We start from the raw sequence: 27,544 nt of genomic DNA, 5'->3' as shown, positions 1-27,544 counted from the left end.
ATTTGGTGTCAAACTTAAAACACAGCTCTAGTATCACACATATTTGTTGCCTCTGAACTTTGGATCAGTTTTGATGAGGTAGTTTATGGATGTATAGCCATCATGATACCTAAACCTGCCCTGAACAGTCTGTCCAGTTGAGCATTGTTCCATACTATAAAGACTATTGATAATTAACAGTTACATTTCATCATTTTACTGTGTACTGTGAAATCGCCTTATGTTTAGGGTATTTTCAAGGTACCAAATCAAATCAAAATGTATTTGTATAGCCCTTTTTACATGCAATGTCACAGAGGGCTTCACATACGCCCATAGAATTGCCCCTCAACCAACTTAAACCCTCAGGGAAGACAAAGAAAAACTTCTGGAAAAACTCACAAGAGGAGAACAAATGAAAGAAACCTTGGGAGGAGCAATTCAGTGAGGAGTCCCCTACTCCAGAGACAGTTAGGGAAAGGTACCTTACTACAATTCTCATATACTTTAATTATGTTTAAACATTATTTGATGTTTTCCTTATGGGGTTATCACTGCTGACAGCCAGTGATGTATACAGTACATGTATGTAAAACTATACAAACTGACTTAAGAAGAAAAATTACACACTTACTGTTCTCAATTTAGAACAAAAAAAGGAAAAGTCTTAAGAATTGTACTTGTTGAAATGAAAAGTGTCTGAAGAATGTTTAGTGTTTGTGCACAGTGTAATTAACTTGAAAAAAGAATTGTATTGGGTACGTATACGTATGTGTACAGGTTTCCAGCTGTGCATTGGGATAGTTTTCCCAAGGTCCAACCATCAATAGATTACAAACACAAAAATAGGCAAAGAGTTTCCTAGGTGAGTGAATGGGAAGGCAGGGTGCATGTGTGTGTATGTGTGTGTGTGTGTCTCCCCTCATAAGGACAGGAGAGCGACTGTCACACCCACAGTCACAGCCAGTCTTCAACATCCCACCCATTGTTCCCAGAGACAACCAACTATAAAACAGAGAAGGATCTTATCATATCTATTGTTTTACATTGTAGAATCTTTCTTGTAGTTATAGATAGATAAAGTCAAGGAGAACCAGGACAGGTTGACCATGGTGGCGCAGGGGACTAAAGAGTTTTATGTGGAGAGAGACGTTCTGGATGAACCTTGTCTGGACGAGAGAGCCCGGAAGAGGACACAGTCTAACAAACCCCCCCTGGGACAACGGTTAAAAGATTCCATGAGGTGAGAGAGAGACGCTGGATAGGAGGAAGAGAGGGAGGGACTTTTCTTATTCGTGGGAAGTAGAGATGTTCAGTCGCTCCCCCGAATCTGAATGATAAAACTACAGACACTCTACTATAAGAATTGGTTTTGTTAAACTTTTTGCAAGTTTTGTTATTGTAATAAATAGCCTAGCACTATCATAGAATGCTGATCGATATGTTATTGTGGCCTGTGCTTTTTTGTTTTTGTTTTAACGTATCAATCTTTAACCTGCTTGTTCTGCTTAGACCTCCAACTAGGGCACTTTTGGACGTGAAAACTGTTATGCTGTGTAACGCACGGTAGAAATGAACTGGACAATATTGGTCATTATAGCCTACTGTTGCATATCTAGGCATTACTTTATATAATAACATTTTAGGGAGGCATAGACTGCAGTCCCACTACTTGCATACAGGCATGCTATCAGCATAACCAGCTGCTTCTTTGCATACTGCTTGACCTGTAGCCTACAGATTATTATTGGCTGGTTGAACGTACTACACACCCTATGTGTCAGGTTGTGAGGTAGGGTTGGACCCAAATGCAGGGGAGTCGGCAGGCATTGTCAAACAAAAAGGGTTTAATACGCAAACCAGGAAACAGCCAGAGTACACGCAGGGACAAAGGGTAGCAGTAACAACAAGGACAAGACAAAGACTGGACACAAAACAGGAACCTAAATACACAGAACTAAACGACACACAGGTGGACACAATGAAGCTAACGAGACAGGTGAAGACAATGACAGGGAACACTTGGACAGGGCACAACCAAAAACAACAGGGGGGCACGGCTGTGGCCGTGACACTATGTAGGCCTAGTTCCATTTTCTACAAAAATTGATTTATTTGCAAGGCTGAGCTGTTAGCTGGGATACATTTTAATTGATGTTGAAGTGTACTTATGAATTAATATAAAATTGTATGTTATTATGCAATTCAGATACATTGATGGGGATGGGATGAAAAAGGAAGAAGTTGAGATTGTCACAAACCCAGCTCTGGGGGGGGGGGGTTGAGACAAAGGGGAACACATGCTCGAGAACTCGTACCGTGGTAATTTATTAAAGAATATTTATCTAACTTAAAAAGTGAGGTATGTAAATCAGTAAATCAGTGGTGTACGTGTGTGTGTCCCATAATAGTGAGCAGTGTTGGAAGGTGTATTAACAAAATGCCGATCCCTCCCTCCTCTTAAAAGGGGAAGAAACCACCGGGCCCTGGTGTAGCCACCCGACGGCTGAGGAGGCCGTCACAACAGGAAGTGACATTATGAATGAGAGGGAGAGAGAAATGTCCAGTTTAGTCTAGGTCGTTTGTTCAATTCTCTGGCCAGCGCAGCACTCTTGTGACAGAAACATTGTCCACCACTTCACATAAAGTTCATGGTGATTTGACGTGGGGAGATACCAAACAGAATCCAGACTGTGTAACATTTCCTGACCAAAAAAGTTACTGCATCAAAAACAGAAGAGAAAATAATTAAAAATATATATAATCTATAAGAAATTCTGCACACAATCACATAACGAAAAACTTAAAAAACGAAAAAAACTCAAACTTTAAAGGTGTCTCAAAAAATGAAGGTAGAGTGAATATAGAGTACAGTATGTTAAATTGGCTCATTTGTCATATCTGATCATGGTCGCCTTCCCTGTAGTGGATCTGGAGCTTGTTATTGTAGGGTTTTAACACAGCCCACAGGATTGCCAGCGGATAAAGGTCATGCTGCAGCTGGTCTATCACTCAAACTACAGATGGACACTCTCACATACTCTCTCTCTCTCTCTCTCTCTCTCTCTCTCTCTATCGCTCTCTCTCTCTCCGGTTTATTGGGACGCTGGCTACCTCCGTGAATCAGGAGAGTACTGGCTTGCATCACAGCCTTGCACAGACATACTTGATTTGATCTTCTGATAACCTAACAAAGATGTTAGAACAAGATTAGTATACTTGAATAAATTAAGTGTGAGAAGACTATAGAAACATATTGATTAAGTCTCCTCTCTCATTCTCTCCTCTCTCATTCTTTCCTCTCTCATTCTCTTCCTCACCCTCTCCTCCATCCACCACCCCTTACCACCTGGCGTCAGATGTTCAGTGCCCAGGTTGAAGCGCACTGTGCTGGGCTGTATACCCGTCCTGTCCTGGCTACCCCAGTACCCCATCAGAGAGAACCTCATGGGAGACATCGTCTCGGGCATCAGTGTTGGCATTATGCACCTGCCTCAGGGTCCGTCTGTGCACACACACACACACACAGGGACACAAACGGACACATACACACACACATCTTTGTGAAAAATGAAATTAGGGCGTTTAGGTACTCTACTAACCCAATGAGCAAACATCAGGCAGCGAGAGACAGTCAAATTAATTAGTGATTAGGCTTTGATGTACAGTTAAACATCCCATATATTATTAACATGCCTTTCTCCTCAAGGTATGGCCTATGCACTTCTGGCATCAGTTCCTCCTGTGTTTGGCCTCTACACCTCCTTCTACCCGGTTCTGGTCTACTTTTTCTTTGGCACGTCCAGACACATATCCATAGGTAAGAGAAAGAGTTGGAAGAAGGGAGAGAAAGAATAAGAGCAAGCGGGACAGGACTGATGAAAAACCTAGTATTAGAATGTGTGTGTTTGTCCCCAAGGTACATTTGCTGTGATCAGTGTTATGGTTGGCAGTGTGACAGAAAGGATGGCACCAAACAGCGACTTCATGAATTACAATGGGACCAATGGAACTGCGGTGTTAGATACAGTGATGCAGAATGCCTACAGGGTACAGGTGGCATCTTCTCTCAGTCTGCTGGTGGGAATCTTCCAGGTGTGTTTCCATCAAAGCTCCTTTTGTATCTATTTGCTGCCCTAGACAAAATATTGAAAGCTATATTTAAATGAGCCATTTCTCTTTGTCTTCGTCCCAATACCCCGCCCCTTTCTCCTGTCCAACCACACACACACACACACAGATCCTTCTGGGTTTGGTGAGGTTTGGTTTCTTAGCAACATATCTCTCGGAGCCTCTGGTTCGTGGCTACACAACCGCTGCAGCCATCCAAGTGGTTCTTTCACAGCTCAAATACATATTTGGAGTTGAACAACCTAGGTTTAATGGACCGCTCTCTCAAATTTATGTGAGTAAGCATACACATTCATGCACATTTGATGGACAAACACAAACACACAACTTGAATGTGACAATTAACCTAGTAAACTAGTTGTGTCAAAATATTAGTTTTAGATGTTGTTTCTGTGTGCTTGTCTTGTGTGTGGTGCTGACCGAAATCTCTCTCCTGAAGTGTCTTCCTCCATTTCCTTCCCTTCTTCCCCAGAGCTTGGTGAATATCTGTTCGCTGCTTCCTCAGACCAACATCGGGACCCTTGTGGTCAGTCTCGTAGCTCTGCCCTTCCTCATTCTGGTCAAAGAACTAAACTCCTGCTACAGGAAAAAGTTGCCAATGCCCATCCCCATAGAACTCATAGCGGTAAGTCCATAACTTTTCCATTTGTCTGTAACTTCTCTTCCCTCCCTCCCTGCAATGATCTGTGATTGAGTGACCACTAAAGGGCCACAGTCTGTTTGTTGCTGCACATTCAGTGCAAAGGATCGTCATGGGGATTCTGTTAACCTCTATGATGCTTGGTTGCTCATTAATCTACAGGTTTGGGGGGAAATGATGACCTCTAGGAAATGATTGGCCCTAATTTACGCTTGAATTCCTGTTATCTTGCTCTACACGTGTCAAGCATCTTGTGTTGGAAATGGAGATTCATGAAACAGAACCAAAAGGACACACACACACACTTAAATGTGCTAATACTTGTACGCACAGCTGCACGCCAACTCTCTCACACGTGAAGACCATCTTGCCTTTTGCCTCTCCAACAGGTTGTTGCGGCAACAATCATATCATACTACACCAAACTGAAGGATCAATATCATATTAGTGTTGTAGGAGAAATACCCAGCGGGTAAGTTTGTGTGTGTTTGCGTCTTTGTATTCATGTGTTCAGTGGATCCAAACTGATTGATACAGTATCAGGTTCTGGCCTTATCCTGCTTACTGTGCTGAACACAGAGGCCTGAGTCAGAATGATCTTTAAGGAACTAGACAGTAGGAGTGCACAGGAACTCTTCATTCTGGAGAAAGATAGAAACAGATCAGACTAGGAAGAGGTGTACTCTGTGTGTGTGTGTGTGTGTTCTACTGTGTGTCTGTATACTGTAGGTCTCCCCTTCTCCCATCCATGTTCTCATTTTCCTTTTTCCCCACCAGGATGAATGCCCCTGTGGTCCCTGATTTGACTCTCTTCCCAGACTTGATAGGCGATGCGTTTGCCATAGCTGTCGTTGGCTATGCCATTGTCATTTCCTTGGGCAAAACCTTTGGCCTCAAACATGGCTACAAGGTAGACAGTAACCAGGTGAGCCTTCAACAAATACAATCAAATACACATGAAAATACATTTTGAGTGCTAGTGAAAATAGCCCCATCTAATGGGATTTCAGTGAAATGGACATTCATGCACTGTGCATGCACCCTCCACATAAACTAGGTGTTTAGTGTAGTTTATCTACATCTAAACATCTACATCTTTGTGTCATTGGTAATAGCAAAACTATGTCTTTGTGAAACTTTAACACGACATCTAAACACGACTAACTGAATACAAATTCAAAATGTGTATATGATTTTAGTTTAGCCTAAGGTTTTGCCACAGAACCTTTTCCTTGAACACTTGCACATACATACATACACAGACACACACAGAATACACACACATACTGTGCATTTGCAAAATAATAGTACAGTACCATGACTAAGCATTGCATGACTCATGGCCATGTACACAGCTCATAGTAACCTGGGTACAGGTCCAGCACAGCCAGCCTCATCCAACCATTATGTCAGACCGTGTTTAGCATGTGCCATCACACTTAGTCACACTGTCACTGTGGGGTGACATCCTACCACTCCTGGATATGTGCTGACACATACAGACTGAGTCTCACACAAACTTCACAACCCCGTGCAACATACGCTTTTGCCTCTCTCTCTCTCTCTTATCTCATTACCTACTGGGACTTTCTCTCTCTGTCTCTCTGTTAGAACCATGTTTTGGGTTATGGTTTGAAGTTTAGGGTTTCATCAAATTTTTCAAAAACAATTACAAACCAATTGGTTTTACTAACCAAAATGATCCTTCTCTTTTGCCATACTTTTTGTCCTGTCATGCTGTTGCACACAAATATATATACTGTGTATGTCTCTCCCCTACCCCCCATTCCCCATAGGAATTGGTGGCTTTGGGTGTCAGTAACTCAGTCGGGGGGTTCTTCCAATGCTACGCTGTGACCTCCTCCATGTCCCGCAGTTTGGTCCAGGAGAGCACAGGGGGAAAGACACAGGTAAGACACACACACAGACACATACACTCTTAAAAAAACACCCATTAACACATAAACACACACACACAGGTTTTGGTTCATGTGTTGATTGTGTTTCATCAGGTGGCTGGCGTGTTCTCTTCAGTCCTTATACTGGTGATTATTTTGAAACTGGGCTCACTGTTTGAGGAACTGCCCAAGGTAACTCCTCCCCCTCTGCCAGTGCACACACGCACATGTGTACCTTCTGTTAGTGTTGATTAACAAACATACACACACTAACACACTATTGACTGTCTGTGTGTTCTCCGTCCAATAGGCTGTCCTGTCCGTCATTGTGTTCGTAAACCTAAAGGGCATGTTCATGCAGTTCGGAGACATTGCGGTTCTGTGGAAAAAGAACAAAGTTGATCTGGTAGGACGCAGTCATTACAGGCTACTTACACTTGTACAAGGTCTGCATTGAAGCACTAGATAGAAATATTATACACCAGGACACTGTTAAACAACACAAGATCACACAAAGTAGCCTATAAATAATGACACCTTATAAATGTCCTAATAGACTCTCTCCCGTAGATGGTGTGGGTGGTAACTCTGGTGTGCACCATTCTATTAAACCTGGATTTGGGCCTGCTCGCCTCCATTGTCTTTGCCCTGCTCACTGTCATATTCAGGAGCCAAATGTGAGTCTGGACCAGCCACCTTCTGTGTGTCAACACAGTGCTGTTGTATCTGCTCCAGTACTCAGTGTTTTCTCCTTCTTTCTGTTCTCCCAGGCCGAGGTACTCTGTCCTGGGACACGTCCCCGGGACAGAGCTGTACCTGGACATGGACACCTATGAGGAAGTGAGAGAGACACACACACAAAAAACCTTTGTTTGCCGACTGTTTGGTTTACACAGTATTTTTGATGACTCATAGCAGTGCCCTCGTTTATCCCTGTAGGCTAGAAAGATACCAGGCATCACCATTTTCCAGTGCTCCACCACAGTCTACTATGCGAATGCTGAACTCTACAATGAGGCACTGGAGGAGAAGGTGTGTGTGTTTGTGCGCAAAGGGATTTGTGACTTCTCTTTCTCTGGTCTACTACATGTAGGAATTGCAATTGTATTTCCCTCTCGTATTCATATAGTGCGGGATTGACACTGAAAAGCTGTTGACCATGAAGAAGCAGCAAGAAGCAAAGATGAAGCGTAAGAATGAGAAGGAGAAAAGAAAAACCCAAAAGATGGCCAAGAAACTGGTGGGAGACACACCCGAATACACACAATCACAAAAAGGCAAACGTCACAGAATAACTCACTCCTCATCTCTCTGGTCCGTAGAATGGCTTGAATGGCATAAATGGCTACCAATCCAGTAACACAGACCAGCCTGATGACATTCAAGCTGAGAAGAACCGCTGGAAAGGGATGAACGAAGGCGAGGCCTCCCCACGGACCTCACACCTTGGCCAGGGGAATGGAATGACCCTGTCCCCAATGGAGATCAACGGGCAGGTCAACTGGGCCTACAACAGGGATGGCATTGGCTCCGACTCTGACTCAGGAACTGACGATCATGGCGACGCGGAGACCAACGAGACTTCCAGCACTGGAAGGGAGGAAGACGATGGAGGGGAGTGGCGGAGCCGGGACACACACACCATCATACTGGACTTCTCCACATCCAGTTTTGCAGACACTGTCACAGTGAAAACACTGAAAAATGTACGTGGGGTGGTTGTGTGTGTGTGGTTGGTTGAGAAGCATTAATTACAAGTCACATTCTTTAGAAGGGAGGTGAATGTGTCATCTGTAAGTCTTTGGAAAAAACAGGTGACAAATAGAAAAAACAAAGAGAAACGGAAAGATAGATGTGTAATGGTATTAAGAGAAAGGGCAGACCACGAGAATTCCCTACCGCCAACTTTTCCCTATCTCCCAACTCCCTATTTTTAGATTATTGTGATCCTGTTTTTGTCCCTATGTAACATTGTGTTATCACATTCATAAATGGCCTTGCACGAAAGCAAACAAAGCTTCTGTGAGCTTGGAATAGACTGGGGGTAAAAAAGACAAACACAATTATTTAAATTCTATTTTACCCCCGTTTAAGCATTTTCGTTCACCCTCTTCCACTTGTTCTTCCTCTACAGATTTTCAGAGATTTGGGGGAAATTGGTGTGGACATATATGTATCAGGTTGCCAAGGTGAGACTTACACATCTTCATCCACTAATACAAGAGAATAACTCATTCTGAAAGGTAGAGCCATAGAATCACTAACTAAAGCTGACAACTGGGTCGAGGTCATGTCTCTCCTGGCCTCCATTGCACCATTTTGCACATTAAGACCATCGACCCATATTAAGTTAAACACATAAATATAACCCTTTATGCTTTGAATTATGTTTTTTATTGCCTCCCCTGCCCAATATGGCCTTTCATCGATGTGTGTGTATGAGCTAACCTCGTTTCCTACTGTTGTCAGTATGCGTAGTGGAGCAGTTGGAAACTGCAGGCTTGTTTTCTGAGTCCCTCCCCAAGAGTCTCCTCTTCCCCACCATTCACGACGCCGTGTTACACAGCCTCAGACTGAGGGGGGGGACAGCCTTGCACAATTATGAGAACCACGAATGTCCACTGGTGGGTATTCATACACAGTAATTGTTTATAAAAATGTGCAATTGACAATTGAATAAATGACCACAACCAACTAACACCAACATTCCTGCTGTACTTTTCTATTTTTTTTAGGACATGAACTGTGTGACCAAGATGTGACCAATAGGGGTCAGCTTTCCTCCACCTTCTTCATGTTGCTGGTTTCCTGCTTCCAATTGGTTGTCTTCTCTGCCCCCCCTCTTGTGAGGAGTATGCACTACTATGACTATGACTATGAGTGGTCAGTTGCCATAGAGAGAAACAGAGCCATTGCTTTAGAAACTGTCTTTTTATGATGAGGTAATAATGAGGTATCACACAAGTCTCTGCAGTCCTCCTGTGTATGTGTGAAAAAGAGAGAGAGGGAGGGAGGGGAAGCACAAGAGAGAATGTAGCACTAGACGACTAGAAATCTGTATTTATAGCAAGAGAGGAAGTGTAGAGAAGGAGTGAGAGGTTGACTGTGAGGACAAAACTGAGACTGTTTCTGTAAGGCATTTGCGAAAGATGTTTTTCATTGTCATTTAGGCCAAGTGATACCTTTGTGTGCGACAATCTTTTGGCAAAAGGGTTTTACCTTTAACACAATGGATACATGATTAGTCTCACCATGAAGATGGTTTGCTCTTCTCTTGATAGGTCTGAATATTTGTCACTATAAAGAACTAAAGACGTACCTACTGTACAGCATCACAATATCAAGATATATGTATCTGTTGCTGTCATTTAGATTTATTCATTTATCTTTTTTACAAACACTAAAAAGATGATCGACTTTCAATGCAGCTGTAAATATATCTTCGGAAGTTATATTGATGGGGTTTGTGTAAATAAATATACTTGATTGGTGGCAAAGCAGCGAAGCTGCGAAGTGTTTGTACCTTTTCTTATTATTATTACGTATCTTCTTCCGCCATTGGAGTCTAAGGCAGCCCCTAGAACCGTATGGTAAAAAGTTGTGAAATTTAGCACTCTTTGGGGCTAGTCCCCTCATCAATTTAACCAAGTTTCATGTCTCCCATTGGAGCCCTCTAGTGCCACCAATGGGTCAAAGTTGAAAGTGTGTTTACACACATTACTTTTGAACCATATACCTCATTTTCCAAAATTAGGTGTGGTTGGATTCCCTGGATCAAGACGAGTGTAACGCACTCTATGATGTCATACCCAGTTATATAGATTTTCCTCCATTTTAAATTTGAAGGAAAAGGTTTTTGTACTCCTACAATTTTTTTTTAATCTTCAATATTGCCAGAGATGATCTTCAGACCAAGCCTCACAAAAGTTATCTGATTGATTTTTGATTTTCGCAACCGTTAGTCAGTTACAGCCAATTCAGCAACTAAGGCGGCAAAAGGGAAGTGATGTCATATTTTCTCTTTGATGGATTGACTCTAAACTTGGTATATTATGGAGTCAGGACCCTGTTATTACTGTAAGATGTCTGAAACAGGTAGTTTCATTTTACCTCTAGGGGGCTCTACAATAGGCTTGATTGTGTTTTGACCAATAACTGTTGATTTGTTGATCTTATTTAAGTTATTCCTTTGCCTCGTGATATCTTAGGAGATCCCGTGTCTGACACGTTAATTTGTGACACCAGCCAAATTGATGCGTCCGCCATTTTGAATGAATGAATAAAATGTTTTTTCCATACTCCTCCTACAAAAAGTATCCAATATTCACCAAGCTTGGCACAGATTATCTTCAGACCACATCACCTTGACATGTCAAAATATGACTGAATTACAGCTGTTTAACTTGTGCCAAGAGTATAGCTCACTAAGATGAGTTGGTATCCTGGCAAGGGCAACGTAAGAGTTTCGAATCCAGCCAAAGCCAACGCGCCTGTCATGTCACTGATTATCTGTTTAGCGACACTGTGAGTCACGAAGCCAGGTATAGCCTACCTCAGTCGCTAACTACCTGTGTCGCTGTATATAGTCAAAGCAATCCTCACACAAACATCACAATTATTTTTGATTTTCGAAACCGTTTGTCCAGTACAGCCAATCGAAATCAGCAGGAGAGCCGCCATACATAAAGTTGTGTCGTATCTCAGTAAATCTTTGATCTTCTGAAGATGTTTTAAGTTTATTCTTGGTCATCTGACATGCTTGGCCACTTCATAGTTGCTTGCAGCTATATTTTGTAATTATTGTTGTCTTTTATTCACTCTCTAATTCACTAACTAATTGGAAACTAATTAGTACTTGGTTAAAGATTCAGACCGTACAGTATTTTACTGTCCTGTGGAAAAACAGTAGGCTACACTAGTGTTACAATTTGTATTTTTTGCTGCAATTTATTACTGTAGGAATACAGAGCTGACTGGGCAGAGCAGGGCTGTAATATATCTTCGGGGGGACACATCCCCCCCCCCCCCCCCCCCCCCCCCCCCCCCCAATATTCAAATCTGGTTCAAATGTCTTCCCCAATATATTGATAAAATGTAAAAATATAAAAAATAATAAATGTGCTACGCTACGACAGGTACTCTGTCACAAATTATCATAAAAAATTTAATCATATTTATAACTAAACGTAAAAAGTTCTCAGGGGGGGACCCTCAGACTCCCCAATGTTGACTCCATGACAACAGAGATGCACCTGGGATGAATGATGCCTAATGATGTAACAGGATATGTGAACTTTAGGTCCCTAAAATGGCTACTGTGTTGGATACAACGGCATGGATTTTAAGTATTAGATCTCGGGACTTGATGCTGAGCCGTTTCGGGAGTTTCCATATTAGGAGGCGCATCAAAACTATCCCCCAATGATCGTCCTGACCTAAACCAAATTTACAGGGGCCTTTCAAAAAAAACTTTTTAAAATATTGGGTGGCAGCTCAATTAGCCAGTATAGTTATCATTCAGCCACATTTTACGGGTAGCGACAGAAACAAGTTATAGACAAACTGTTTAAGTTAGAAGTTACAAAAGAACTGCCAAGTAATCATAAGTCATGACGCTGAAGGTCGTTCAATATACACAGGTAGAAAAAGGAATGAGGGAGACGTACCTGCGAGGGTAAGTGGATGGGATTATTGATCTTGTTTTGTTTACACAGCCTTCATTCGCCCTTTTATTATCTTACTGTTGCATAGCTTACTCATGTTAAGAAAGTATGTAGACCAGGGGTGTCAAACTCATTTCGCATCGTGGGCCACATACGGCCTAGGGAGATGTCAAGTGGGCCGGACCATTAAAATTATACCATACTCTGCTATAAATAACCAAAATATCATGTCTTTCTTCTGTGTTATCTAGTTTAATTGATATAAAGACCATATCGTATAAAGCCCGTCCAACCGCTTTAACAAGTAATGATCTCTTCGGTGGTGTAGTTGGTTAAAGCGTTGTACGATTACATATTGTTAATGCGAATCTGGGATCCCAAGTTCGCGCCCCAGTCCAGTGGATCTCGTACGATATTCTTTAACTTTTACTGTGAGAAAATGACATAATTCTAAAGGCCTACGGATGTATCACAACATTTTAATGTGTGAGCACTAATATCAGATCAAAATGAACACATGTAGCCTTAATTAAATATTGAATAACGTAGGGTAGTCTACCGTCGGAGACAACCACTACGCCTCATTCAGCCAGTTTAAACGGCTGCTAGATGACGCTGTTCATTTTCAAAGCGCCGATAGTTCGGCTCTTTGGGCCGGCACAATCCGGAAGAAACCATCAAAGCTTCACAAGGCATCGTTCGCCCATCCCTAGTAGAGACCAAGGTATTAATTGATACCGTCTGCTGTTTTCAGTCTGTCTCAGTGATGCGGCTTGTCTTCTACTCTGATGGAAAGAGTGCAAAGAATTGCAGCGAATTAAAAATATTAATTCCATGTCTTTTATGCATTTTTTCCACTTTCAAATTATCCTGCGGGCCTGATCGAACCTCCTTGGGGGCCGGTTCCGGCCCGCGGGCCGTATGTTTGACACCCCTGATGTAGACCAAACAATTGTGTGTGTATTGTGAACATTGTCTCCTTGTAACGCCAATTCTAAGTATTGGAGATGGTATCGGGGGGCCTTTGGCATTGCATTAATACAAGTATCAAAGCTAGTTCATGTTAGGATAGAGTAAAGTGTAATTTATCGATCCCCCAGGGCTAAATAAAACAGGTAATTCCTGAAAGAATTGTTTCCTAACCTTGAATGCTGGTTACTCAGAGACTGGGGGAGATGTCTGGAGGGTCCAAACTAAGGCTAATTAACTCTTTATATGCTTCTAAAAAGGGTAACCAGTCTTAGCTAATTCTATATTTGACTCAACCTTAGCACTAACATTTCCTTAATCATTATTCTGAGAAGATGTAGTAGCTTCAGTGGTTAATGGAAAGGGATGGTTACTGGAAAATTACCCACATAACCCACTGCTCCTTTGCATACTGTTTCACAGTTGTCTACAGACCATGACCTTGAACTTATGATCAACTGAATTTGTATTATATGTATATATAATTATTTATATAAGGGCCAGTTTCAAGTGGGGAGATTTTCCCCTGATAATGTACTGTCAAAAAGATTCCAGACCTGCATGCCTATTGCCTAAAAAATAACATCCCTATTGTCTAAAAAAATATATATTACATTTATATTGAGTAAGCTCCTTCATTTCGAACATCCAGTGCTTTTAAATAATCTTGCACATCTTTGTTTACAACAAATAGTACTGCTTTGTTTAGACTTCATAAACCATGGTTCATTTTATTCAATTGAAAGGATATACACTCTGTGCTGACATCCCTACCATCCCTGTTGACTGAAAATGAAACATTCCTGAGTATTCTAATTCTACAGCAAACACCTCAAAGCAACATCTAAACCAACATACAGACCATTAAAACATTCCTGAGTATTCTAATTCTACAGCAAACACCTCAAAGCAACATCTAAACCAACATACAGACCATTAAAACATTACTAAATATTTAATTATAAAACAAACATCTCAAAGCAACATCTAAACCAACAACCCACACACCACTGAAAGTACTTAATTCTAAAGCGGAACAAAATGTTCTGTACACCAAATATTTTACCTACGTAAACAATAAATCTCTCAAAGATATATAGGTAGGTATTTAGATTGTGATCAATGGATGTGAAATTGAGAGGTTAAAGAAATTGTTTGGAGAAGGTGCATCAACAGTTGATGTGTTATGTGTTTTCTGAGGTAGATTATGGACGTCTAAACTCGCTCTGAACAGTCTGTCCAATTCAGCACAGCTCCATATAATATTCCATATTGCATAACAATTACTTTCCGCAATTGCTGGAGGACGTATAAGTTATTTTCAAGGTACCATACAGGTACAAGAAAGATAAGTATTACTTTACTGTTCTCTGTCCACAGTTTGTCCTTTGTAAGTTCTTGTTTCTCCTCGTGTCTTCATTTTGACCTCACTTTTTTTCAATTATTTCATTTTCATTATGGATATATATGTAATTATTCAATTCATTTGAATCTTTTCAGTTTATTATTGTTGAAAGGCCAGTAGGAATGTAATTGTTGTACATATGCATGTGAGACAGTAAACCAACTTGATAAGTTAGAACAAGAAATGCCAAATGGAAAAGGTCAGCTGCTTCAGGTTCTTCGGGGTGAACATCAGCAATGACCTCACCTGGTCTGTTCACATGGACAATATTGAACTAATTTTACCCCACTTGTCTTTAGGTTAGTATAGGTTAATAAGGTTAGAATGGGTTATTATGTGTATTAGAGGTTTAGTATACTGTACTGTATATTGTATATTATTTTGTATATTTAGGAGGTTTATTATATTTTACCTTATCATAGATGTAATCTATGTTAAACTGAATACTTACATGTTATGTTATGCAAGTTTGCGTTGTCTTGTCCCAAGAATTTCAGTGCCCAGTCTGACCTTGTGTTGTTCTGTGCATCTGACAATAAAAGACTTGAACTTGAAAGAAAGGCAATATCAAATATAAGAAAACCCATAGTAACTGAGACAAACATACTGTATATTATATAATCATTGTATATATAGACTTTAAAATGGGTTCATAAATGTTTTAATTTGCATTTGCATATTTATGCATATCTGCATGCTTGTATGTATCTATGCACCTATGTATAAATGTGTGTGTACTGATTCATGCTGGAGTTTTCCCAAGGTCAATCATCAAGAGATCAAACAACTACATATACTCATAATTGTATGGGGAGGCGTGGTGTATAAATGTGTGTGTGTGTCTTCCCTCATAAGAACAAGGGAGAGACCGTCACACTTACAGTCAGTGTTCAACATCCCATTCACTGTTCTCAGACAACCAACCTGGACAAACACCTGTGAAACAGAGAAGCTTTTTCATAGACCTGTTCACTTTCATCGCAGCAAACTTTCTTGTAGTTAGATAGAGACAAAGTCAAGGAGAACCAGGACAGATTGACCATGGTGGCGCTGGGGACTAAAGAGTTTTATGTGGAGAAAGACGTTCTGGATGAACCTTGTCTGGACATGAGAGCCCGGAAGAGGACACACTCCAACAAACCCCCCCTGAGACAACAGTTGAAAGATTCTTTGAGGTGAGAGAGGGATGGGATATGAGAGGGAGAGAGGGATTTTTCTTAATCGCTGGAAGCAGAGGTGTTCAATCGCTTCCCTGAATTTGAATGATAAAACTACAGACAGGCTACTATAAGAATTGGTTTTGTTAAACTTTTAGCAAGTTTTGTTATTGTAATAAATAGCCTAGAATCAAAATTATTGTGGCCTATACTTTTTTTTTTTTTTTTTCTAAATATGTATCAATCTTTAAACTGCTTTTTCTGCTTATGCCTAGCGCCCGTTATTAGTCTATTGCTTTGTCGTGTTTTGCGCCATTTGAAGCTGATTGACCCAAAATAGCCAAAACTTGCTGATGAAAAGAAAATTAGGCTAGTCAGTATAACAATCAACGCAGCATATCGAATGAGGACCGTCATGTCAGCATAACAACCATAATTCTTCCATCGTAATAATTAATTTCTAGCACTGTGTGGCTTATTTAGTTTGCTTCAACTAGTCGAGACCCACATCAAAAGACGATGTGTAGACCATGTATCAACAATGAAATGACATCGAGTGTAGTCTTTTAACATCTTAAATTATTTTAATGTGTGTAGACATTATATTCAACTAGGACTTTTGGATGTGAAAACTGTTATGCTGTGTAACGCACGGTAGAAATGAACTGGACAATATTGGTCGTTACAGCCTACTGTTGCCCATCTAGGCAATACTTTACATAATAACATTTTAGGGAGGCATAGACTACAGTCCCACTACTTGCATACAGGCATGCTATCAGCATAACCAGCTGCTTCTTTGCATACTGCTTGGCCTGTAGCCTACGGATGATTGGCTTGTTGAACATACTACGTACCCTATGTAGGCCTAGCTCCATTTTCTACCAGAATGTATTTATTTGTAAGGCTGAGCTGTTAGCTGGGATACATTTCAATTGATGTTGAAGCGTATTTATGAATTAATATAAAAATGCATGTTATTTAGCAATTCCGATACATTGATAGGGATGGGATTAGAAAGGAAGAAGTTGAGAGGAAGTGACATTATATATGAGAGGGAGAGAGAAATGTCCAGTTTAGTCTAGGTCGTTTGTTCAATCCTCTGGATCAGAGCCAGCGCAGCACTCTTGTGACAGAAACATCGTCCACCACTTCACATAGTGTTCATGGTGATATGACGTGGGGAGATACCAAACAGATACCAGACTGTGTAACATTTCCTGACCCAAACATTTACTGCATCAAAAAAGAGAAAGTAATTTAAAAAATATCAAATACCTAAAAATTACTGCATTAATAATAAAATAACTTTAAAAGTGTCTCAAAAAAATAAAGGTAGTTGTTTACATTACTTCATTTTGTCTTGTAATCTGTTTTACACTCATCTGCTGCCAAAGTTTCTTATCATGAATATAGAGTACAGTATGTTAAATTTCCTCATTTGTCATATCTGATAATATATGTGTCATGGTTACACTGTCACCTTCCCGGTTGTGGATCTGGAGCTTGTTATTGTAAGGTTAAACACAGCCCACAGGGTTGCCAGCGGATAAAGGTCATGCTGCAGCAGGTCTATCACTCAAACTACATATGGACACTCTCTCTCTCTCTCTCTCTCTCTCTCTCTCTCTCTCTCGTGAATCAGGAGAGTGCTGACTGGCATCACAGCCTAGCACAGACAGACTTGATCCGATCTTCTGATAACCTGTCAATGATGTTAGGACAGGATTAGTATACTTTAATTAAATTAAGTGTGGGGAGACTATAGAAATATATTGATTAACTCTCCTCTCTGATTCTCTTCCTCACCCAATTCCTCCATCCACCACCCCTTACCACCTGGCGTCAGATGTTCAGGGCCCAGGTTGAAGCGCACTGTGCTGGGCTGTATACCCGTCCTGTCCTGGCTACCCCTGTACCGCTTCAGGGAGTATATCATGGGAGACATCGTCGCGGGCATCAGTGTTGGCATCATGCACATGCCTCAGGGTCCGTCTGTACACACACACACACAGTGACACAAACGGACACAAATGGACACATACACAGCTTTATAAAAAGTGTAATTAGGGTCTTTAGGTACTCTACTAACCCAATGAGTAAACATCTACAATTGTATTTTAAGGTGGGGTATAATAAGAGACAGTCAAATTAATTAGTTAAGGTTTCTCATGTCCAGTTAAACGTCCCACATAATATTAACATGCCTTTTTCCTCAAGGTATGGCCTATGCACTTCTGGCATCAGTTCCTCCTGTGTTTGGCCTCTACACCTCCTTCTACCCGGTTCTGGTTTACTTTTTCTTTGGCACGTCCAGACACATATCCATAGGTAAGAGAAAGAGTTGGAAGAAGGGAGGGAAAGGGTGAGAGCGAGCATCTCGGGACTGATGAAAAACCTAGTATTAGAATGTGTGTGTTTGTCCCCAAGGTACATTTGCTGTGATCAGTGTTATGGTTGGCAGTGTGACAGAAAGGATGGCACCAGACAGCCAATTCATGATTTACAATGGGACCAATGGAACTGCGGTGTTAGATACAGCGATGCAGGATGCCTACAAGGTACAGGTGGCATCTTCTCTCAGTCTGCTGGTGGGAATCTTCCAGGTGTGTTTCCATCAAAGCTATATCTATTTACTGCCCCAGACAAAATATCGAACGCAATATTTAATTGAGCCATTTCTCTTTGTCTTCCTCCCAATGCCCCACTCCTTTCTCCTGTTCAACCACACACACACACACACATACACACACACACACACACACACACACACACACACAGATCCTTCTGGGTTTGGTGAGGTTTGGTTTCTTAGCAACATATCTCTCAGAGCCTCTGGTTTGTGGCTACACAACCGCTGCAGCCATCCAAGTGGTTCTTTCACAGCTCAAATTTATATTTGGAGTTGAAACAATTAAGTTTAACGGACCACTGTCTCAAATTTATGTGAGTATGCAGACACATTCATGCACATTTGATGGACAAACACACAACTTGAATTTGATTATTACCGGGACAATTACAAGTATCTTTGACTTGAAAACTTTAAACCCTGAAATGTTTGGATCAGATATACCAGTTTAGGGACAGTTAGCTTCCTGTACTATTGTTTACTTCTGGTAACATTTGAGCCAATGTTGTTGTGGTTCAGCCAAGTTGTGTCAAAATATTTGGTTTTAGATGTTGTTAGTGTGTGCCTGTCTTGTGTGTGGTGCTGACCGAAATCTCTCTCCTGAAGTGTCTTCCTCCATCTCCTTCTCTTTTTCCCCAGACCTTGGTGAATGTCTGTTCGCTACTTCCTAAGACCAACATCGGGACCTTTGTGGTCAGTCTGGTAGTTCTGTCCATCCTCATTGTGGTCAAAGAACTCAACTCCTGCCACAGGAAAAAGTTGCCAATGCCCATCCCCATAGAACTCATGATGGTAAGTCCATAACTTTTCCATTTGTCTATAACTTCTCTTCCCTCCCTCCCTGCAATGATCTATGATTGAGTGACCACTAAAGCGCCACTGTCTGTCTGTTGCTGTACACGTGTCAAGCATCTTGTGTTGTAAATGGAGATTCATGAAACAGACCCAAAAGGCTACACACACACACTTATGTGCTAAATTTTGTACACAAAACTGCATGCCAACTTCATGCATGTGAAGACCATCTTGCCTTTTGCCTTTCCAAAAGGTTATTGTGGTAACAATCATATCATACTACACCAAACTGAGGGAGCAATATCATATTAGTGTTGTAAGTGAAATACCCAGTGGGTAAGTTTGTGTGTATGTGTGTGTATGTGGGGTGTACATATGTTCAATGGATCCAAAATTGATACAGTATCAGGTTCCGGAGTCCGAATGATCTCTAAGGAAATAGACAGTAGGAGTGCACAGGGACTTTAAAGTAAGAAAGACTATAAGAAAGATAGAAACAGACCGTACCAGCACACAGTGTGCTGTTCTAGTGCGTGTATTTATAGTGTGCGTCTGTATGGGTCATAAGGTCACCAAATATAAGGTCAGAGTACACTCACAAAACAGAATATGGAGATAAAATGTACAGAGATACACTGTTGCTTGTCTGTGTGTGCGTCAGTCTCGGTCTCATTCAGTATCATTACATTATATTTATAACAGTACAGTGCACTATGGTGCAGTTATAGTATATTAGTGCAAGCAGTCAAAAAGTTTAAATTATGAGATTTTAGTCATCACCATTTACTACATCTGCTTTTCACCCACATAACCAATATTCTGCTCCCCTCCACCCTCCCCATCTCTCCTGTTTCCTAACCCCCTCCCCCCTTTCTCCCATCCATGTTCTCCTTTCCCTCTTTTCCCCCACCAGGATGGATATTTCATTTGAAAAATGTTCATTATACTGTAAATATTTTCGATGGCATTCGTTGTACAATCATTCAGTAAACAATGCAGATTATCACAGACATTTTTATTTATAGTGAAATTCACATGAAAATACATTTTGAGTGCTAGTGAAAATAGCCCCATCTAATGGGATTTCAGTGAAATGGAAATTCCTGCACTGTGCATGCACCCTCCACATAGACTTGGTGTTTGGTTTAGTTTACATACATCTGGATCAAACTTGCCATACACATAAGTTTACGTCATTTGTAATAGCAAAAGTATGTCTTTGTGAAACTTTAACAGGACATCTAATACAAAAACTGAAAACAAATTCAAAATTTGGAACTACAGATATAATTTTAGTTTAGCCTAAGGTTTTCCCACAGAAACCTTTCTTTGAACACTTGCAGATACATACATACATACATACATACATACATACATACATACATACATACATACATACATACATACATACATACATACATACATACATACATACATACATACACACATACACACATACACACATACATACACAGACACACAGAATACCTACACATACTGTACATTTGCAAAATTGTTGTACAGTACCATGACTAAGCATTGCATGACTCATGGCCATGTACACAGCTCATAGTAATATGGGTACAGGTCCAGCACAGCCAGACTCATCCAGCCTTTATGTCAGACCGTGTTTAGCATGTACCATCACACTTAGTCACACTGTCACTGTTGGGTGACATCCTACCACTCCTGGATATGTGCTGACACATACAGACTGAGTCTCACACAAACTTCACAACCCCGTGCAACATACGCTTTTGCCTCTCTCTCTCTCTCTTATCTCATTACCTACTGGGACTTTCTCTCTCTGTCTCTCTGTTAGAACCACGTATTGGATTATGGTTTTAAGTAAAAAAAAAAAAAGTTAGGTGGTTTTACTAATCAAAATGGTCCTTTTCTTCTGATATACTTTTTGTCCTGTCAGGCTGTTGCACACAAATATACACTGTAGTATGTCTCTCCCCTACCCCCCATTCCCCATAGGAATTGGTGGCTTTGGGTGTCAGTAACTCAGTCGGGGGGTTCTTCCAATGCTATGCTGTGACCTCCTCCATGTCCCGCAGTATGGTCCAGGAGAGCACAGGGGGAAAGACACAGGTAAGACACACACACAGACACATACACTCTTACATTACATTTACATACGTACGTTTTTATCCAAAGCAACTTCCAAGAGAGAGCTTTACAAAAGTGCATAGGTCAATGGTCATAAACAACGAGATAGCCCCAAAAACATTGCGGGTAGCCAAATCATGAAGCATACATTGTGAAAAGCAAATAGGTGCCAATGGGAAGAAACATAAGGCGTATTTGTTTTGTAATGTACGTGTAAAAGCATGGCGAGGTGTGTACAAACATGCCGCACTAAAGTAAAAGCGCAGACTGCCTGCTGTCTGTCGACACTGAACGTGCCAAATTGTGCTTTTCCATGTCATGCATATGCATTCACGGGAGTATCAGGGGAAAGTGATGATCATAAAGAGATAGGAGGGGATGCATAAATTGCGCCTAATTATGTATTCTGCGGTATGTACAAAAAACGCCTGTGAAAGTGCACCTCTATTTTGCGGTGAAAATTCTCTGCCTGTTAAAAGCAGGCATAAACCAGGATGCGCCTATGCCTCCTGGTCAAATGGCAGCAGTAACTCGAGCAAGACAAAGACATAGGCCAAAGGATTTTTGCCACAAGGATCACACTTTTTGAGTTGAATAATCATAAATCATTACGCGTTACAGATTAAGCAGTCATGCAATATTACAGTTACTGGAAGAAATCAAAGATTACATTGAATCTCCGACTCAGCATTCACATTCCATTCCAGTAGTTTCCATTCCTCGCTACATTACAAATATTGGCATCAAGATCATTTCAAACAGTCATCGCTGTTTTGATTTTTGTGACTGATCCATGATAGAAAGAGAGAAGGAGGCCCATTCAATTGCACGTTTAATGCTCGCAATGTACGGTATCAGGGGCGGAGAAAGGCGCCAATTACCCGATGACCTGCAGGTTCCGTAAATACGACGTAAACTGAAGTATCACAGTGTGCGCTTTCTGCGTGTTGTCCATGGCGCTAATAATGTTACGTTTGCAAATGTACATACATGAGGCCCTCAGTGTTTCTGATGGAGGTGATTCCACCATTGGGGGGGCCAGACAGGAGAAGAGCTTGGGATGGGAGTGGGCGCTCTTGAGAGGAAGGACCACCAGACGGTTGTCAGAAGAAAACCGAAGGTGGCGGGTGGGGGTGTAAGGCTGGAGGAGTGGACTGGATGTAGTCTGGTGCAGTCCCGTTCACCGCTTGGAAGGTACCAGGTACCAGTAACAGGGTCTTGAATCTGATACGGGCCGTGATGGGTAGCCAGCGGAGGGACATGAGGAGCGGGGTAACATGGGAGCGTCTGGGTAAGTTGAAGACCAGGCGGGCTGCTGCGTTCTGAATCCTCTGGAGAGGGTGGGTTGTGCATGCCGGGAGACCGGCGAGAAGTGAGTAGTCCAACTTGGAGAGAACAAGTGCTTGGACTAGCAGCTGGGTGGAATGCTCAGACAGGTATCTCCTGGTATCTCCAGGTATCTTCCGGATGTTGAAGAGGGTGAATTTTAACGAACAGGAGACTGTAGCAATGCGAGCCGTGAGGGACAGCTTGTCATCCATGGTAACCCGAGGTTCCAGACCGAAGGTGAAGAACACCCACTCTTGCAAACACCCATTAACACAGACACACACGCACAGGTTATGATTCACGTGTTGCTTGTGTTTCGTCAGATGGCTAGCGTGTTCTCATCAGTCCTTATACTGGTGGTTATTCTGAAAGTGGGCTCACTGTTTGAGGAACTGCCCAAGGTAATTCCCCCTGCCCGTGCACACATGCACAATTATACCTTCTGTTAGTGTTGATTAACAAACATACACACACTAACACACTATTGACTGTCTGTGTGTCCTCCGTCCTATAGGCTGTCCTGACCGCCACTCTGTTCGTAAACCTAAAGGGCATGTTCATGCAGTTTGGAGACATTCCAGTTCTGTGGAAACAGAACAAGGTTGATCTGGTAAGACGCAGACATTACAGGCTACTTACACCTGTAGAAGGTCTACATTGAAGGACTAGATAGACATAGTATACACCAAGACATTGTTAAGCCACTGCTTAATAAACACCTAAAAGACTCTCTGTGTGCTTCTCCCATATATGGTGTGGGTGGTAACTCTGGTGTGCACCATTCTATTAAACCTTGGTTTGGGTCTGATTGCCTCCATCATCTTTGCCCTGCTCACTGTCATATTCAGGAGCCAACTGTGAGTCTGGACCAGCCACCTTCTGTGTGTCAACACAGTGCTGTTGTATCTGCTCCAGTACTCAGTGTTTTCTCCTTCTTTCTGTTCTCCCAGGCCCAGGTACTCTGTCCTGGGACACGTCCCCGGGACAGAGCTGTACCTGGACATGGACACCTATGAGGAAGTGAGAGAGACACACACACACGGACCCCTATCTTGTCACTGTCAAGTTTATACCATTACACCGGGAAAAGGAATCAATGTGTCAATATTTAGAATGATCCATAGCCAATCTCCCGTTTATTCCTGCAGGCTAAAAAGATACCAGGCATCACCATCTTCCAATCATCCACCGCCCTCTACTATGCTAATGAAGAATTCTACAAGACAGCCCTGGAAGAGAAGGTTTGTGCAAAATGACTCCTTTCATCATTGTACTCTCTCCGGTGTCCTCTGACAGCAGTGTTGTCTTGTATCACAGAGCGGGATTGACGTCAAGAAGATGCTGACCATGAAGAGGCAGCAGGAAGCAGTGATGGAGCGTGAGAAAAAGAAGTTCAGTGGCAAAGACCAGCGTGACGACATGCAAACAGACCAGGGGAACGGAATACCCCTGTCCATTATCGGGGTACCCACCATCGGGCATTTCAACTGGGCTTTCAGGAGAGACAGCACTGTCTCCGACACTGGGGCCACCGTGGACATGAACCAGATGATCATCCCTGCAATAGAGGGAGATGGAGAGGATTGGCGGAGACTGGACATACACACCATCATACTGGACTTCTCCACATTCAGCTTTGCAGACACTGTCACAGTGAAGACACTGAAAAACGTATGTGGGGTGGTTGTGTGTGTGTGGTTGGTTGAGAAGCATTAACCAAACCCTCCAGGAATTTGCCATGTTGCGATCGCACCAATTCACTCAAATTCGACAGTTCCCCGCGAATTCAGCGCAACATTGCAATTTTAACCAATCATTGCAATTTTCCTGCAACTTTGATCAAACATCTTTGTCTCCCACAACTCTCTCCGGTAGGGGTTCAATCCAGTGTTGCGCACGAACGCGTTCATTGAACGAAAGTTCATGAACTCATTCATAACTTTGGTGAACGTGAACTAAACGTACTGTATTAGGCTACTGCCTGAATGAACGATACTGTGAACGCGTTCATTCTGGTGTCTGTTCACTATTTTTAATTTCGTTCAATATTCGTTCGCCAGACTTCTAGAGACTTCCAGGCGAAAAACACACCGTAAACAGTCCTGTATCCAGGGTTGCCCAACCAGAAGTCTGCGTGTGCTTTCTTCTCCTGTTTATACCTGGCAAGCGTGAGAGCGCTGAAGTTAGTTAGAGGCCGAGAGCGGTATTGCAGACAGATAGAGATTCCAATCTTTTTTGTTAAAAAAGGGGAGATTCCTCCCTTCAATGCGAATGTAAAACACTGTTGGATAAGGATTACAAATTGGATATGAAGATGAAATCTGACACCGTTTCAGCTTGTCTGTGGTTCTATATGGGCTGTGGAAATCATTTAGAAAAATTATATCTTCCAACATATTGAAAAAAAGAACTGAACTAGTTTATTTTTTGGAGTTGTGAAATTAAGTTCAAAATGTTGAATTCTGAAATATGAACTGAACCAGTTCATTTTAAAATGTGTGAACTATGAACTGAACTCGTGTTCCCAACACTGGTTAAATCTTTAACTGGCATGTGGCATCGGAAGTAGGCCTACATGACTCTGGCAGGAGGCGGGACATACCATTTCTCAATGGTTTTATTCTTTAATGAATGTTTGTTTATTAATTACTTATTTTTCAACTAATAACTCAATTAAAATTTGAGAAGAAGGAAAGAGAGAAATTCGCAAATTTTTATCGCAACTTTCACTTGCTCCCGCAATTTCATCGCAACAAACACTTAAAAAACACTGCAACTTTCATCGCAACTTTTTGGAAAAGCTCCTGCGAAATCAGGAATTTTAGCGCGCAACTATCACAAAAAAGGCCCGCAAAATCCTGGGGGGACTAATTGACTACGAATCACATTCTGAGAGACGTGAATATGTAATCTGAATGGTTTGACAAAGAGCATGTGACAAATAGAAAAAGAGATATAAAGGGAAAGAGCAAGTAAGAGAGAGGGCAGGCCCAAAACATATTTGAGACCATTTTGGTTGTTTTTTGTTCTTAGGCAACATTGTGTTGTCACTTGTTGCGCTGAAGGCATACAAAGTTTTGCATGCTTGGAATAGGCTGTCAAATTTAGAATTGTGATTAAATCAAGTAAGGAAATTCGAAGAGAGGAAAAAGTAGCCGAAAAGCAAACATGATAACATCTTTTTTTCCATGTCTTTTTTCTTCTTCCAATAGATATTCAGGGATTTTGGAGAGCTTGGCGTTGACATGAATATAGCAGGTTGCCAAGGTGAGACATCATCCCACAATAGCAGAAAATCTCATTCTGAAAGGTAGAGCCAGAGTCACTAACTAAAGCTGTAAACTGGGTCAAGGTCATGTCTCTCCTGGCCTAGATAGCACTTTTTTATACAGAGACCAGCGCTGGTCCAAATCTCTTTAAGCTACACACACGTATTTAACACTTCAGGCTTTAAAACATGTTACCTATACATATTATCTACTTCATTTCCACCTCTAATATGGCCTTTCATCGATGTGTGTGCATGAGCTAACCTTGTTTCCTAATGTTGTCAGTATGCGTAGTGGAGCAGTTGGAAACTGCAGGCTTGTTTTCTGAGTCCCTCCCCAAGAGTCTCCTCTTCCCCACCATTCACCATTCACGTGTTACACAGCCTCAGACTGAGGGGGGGGGCAGCCTTGCACAATTATGAGAACCAGAGTATCCACCAGTAAGTATACACACACAAGCAGTAATTGTTTATTATTATACATGTACATGTGGATCAATAAAGGTGTTCAAATTAGTGACACTCGAGTTTCTAAATGGTCCCCATTTGTCTAGGATATGATTAATGGAACCAAGATATGACCAATAGGGGTCAGCTTTCCTCCACCTTCCTCGTGTTGCTGGTTTCCTGCTTCCCATTGGTTGTCTTCTCTGCCCCCCCCCCCCCCCCTTCTTGTGAGGAGTATGCACCACTATGACACCGTGGTCAGTTGCCATAGAGATAAACAGATTGCTTTAGAAACTGTCTTTTTATGATGAGGTAATAATGAGGTATCACACAAGTCTCTGCAGTCCTCCTCCTGTGTATGTGTGAAATAGAGAGAGAGGGAGGGAGGGGAAGCACAAGGGAGAATGTTGCACTAAACGACTAGAAATCTGTATTTATAGCCAGGGACAATGTAGCACTAGACATTTGCAAAATGCCCTCCATAAAAAAGTTTTTAATTGTAATTTAGGCCAAGTGATACCTTTGTGTGTCACAGTTTTTTTGGCAGAAGCATTTTACCTTTAACATAATAGATAAATGACTGCCTTTTATATTGACTCCTCCTAATCAGTCTCACCATGAAGATGGTTTGCTCTTCTCTTGATCTGTCTGAATATTTGTCACTATAAAGAACTAAAGACGTACCTACTGTACAGCATCACAATATCAAGATACATGCATCGGTTGCTGTTATCTACATTTATTCATTTATCTTTTTTACCAACACAAAAAAGATGATCGACTTTTGTGTAAATAAAGATACTTGATTTGTACACATTTTTGTCTCCTATTGCTTGACTCTAATTCACTCACTAATTGGTCAAGAATCAGACCTTACAGTATTTTACTGTCCTCTGGAAAAACACTAGTGTTACAATTTGTATTTTTACTGCAATTTATTACTGTAGGAATACAGAGCTGACTGGGCAGAGCAGGGCTGTAATCATAATATATATTGGGGGGGGCACATCAATCCCCCAATATTCAAATCTGGTTAAAATGTCCCCCCCAATATATTAATATAAAAATTATATAAATGTGCTACGTTATGAACGGCAACCACGCACGCTGTCCTAA

General features: G+C 41.5%; 2 protein-coding genes across 2 annotated transcripts; both read left to right on the top strand.

Moving 5' to 3' along the window:
* The first annotated feature begins 975 nt into the window (after positions 1 to 975).
* LOC124480320 (solute carrier family 26 member 6-like) lies at positions 976 to 10,083 on the top strand. Its single transcript, XM_047039489.1, has 19 exons — positions 976 to 1,222; positions 3,339 to 3,478; positions 3,689 to 3,799; positions 3,899 to 4,074; positions 4,220 to 4,384; positions 4,583 to 4,735; positions 5,140 to 5,222; positions 5,528 to 5,675; positions 6,547 to 6,660; positions 6,763 to 6,840; positions 6,959 to 7,054; positions 7,219 to 7,325; positions 7,419 to 7,488; positions 7,588 to 7,680; positions 7,778 to 7,888; positions 7,971 to 8,354; positions 8,783 to 8,837; positions 9,118 to 9,272; positions 9,384 to 10,083. The coding sequence occupies exons 1-19, from the start codon at positions 1,089 to 1,091 to the stop codon at positions 9,408 to 9,410; spliced, it is 2,400 nt and encodes a 799-aa protein (XP_046895445.1). The 5' UTR covers positions 976 to 1,088; the 3' UTR covers positions 9,411 to 10,083.
* A 4,315-nt stretch (positions 10,084 to 14,398) lies between these two features.
* LOC124480270 (solute carrier family 26 member 6-like) lies at positions 14,399 to 27,245 on the top strand. The gene is made up of 17 exons (XM_047039401.1): positions 14,399 to 15,860; positions 17,692 to 17,831; positions 18,063 to 18,173; positions 18,273 to 18,448; positions 18,624 to 18,788; positions 19,114 to 19,266; positions 21,253 to 21,366; positions 22,427 to 22,591; positions 23,037 to 23,114; positions 23,295 to 23,323; positions 23,562 to 23,570; positions 23,664 to 23,733; positions 23,862 to 23,954; positions 24,031 to 24,384; positions 25,926 to 25,980; positions 26,268 to 26,422; positions 26,536 to 27,245. Exons 1-16 carry the CDS (start codon positions 15,727 to 15,729, stop codon positions 26,402 to 26,404), a joined length of 1,983 nt encoding a protein of 660 aa, XP_046895357.1. The 5' UTR covers positions 14,399 to 15,726; the 3' UTR covers positions 26,405 to 26,422; positions 26,536 to 27,245.
* The last annotated feature ends 299 nt before the right edge of the window (positions 27,246 to 27,544 follow it).

The sequence above is a fragment of the Hypomesus transpacificus genome, chromosome 18 (genome assembly GCF_021917145.1).
Source record: "Hypomesus transpacificus isolate Combined female chromosome 18, fHypTra1, whole genome shotgun sequence".
In the NCBI taxonomy this organism is placed as follows: Eukaryota; Metazoa; Chordata; class Actinopteri; order Osmeriformes; family Osmeridae; genus Hypomesus; species Hypomesus transpacificus.
Note: the sequence above shows the minus strand (reverse complement) of the source record. Positions and strands in the feature narration are given on the sequence as shown.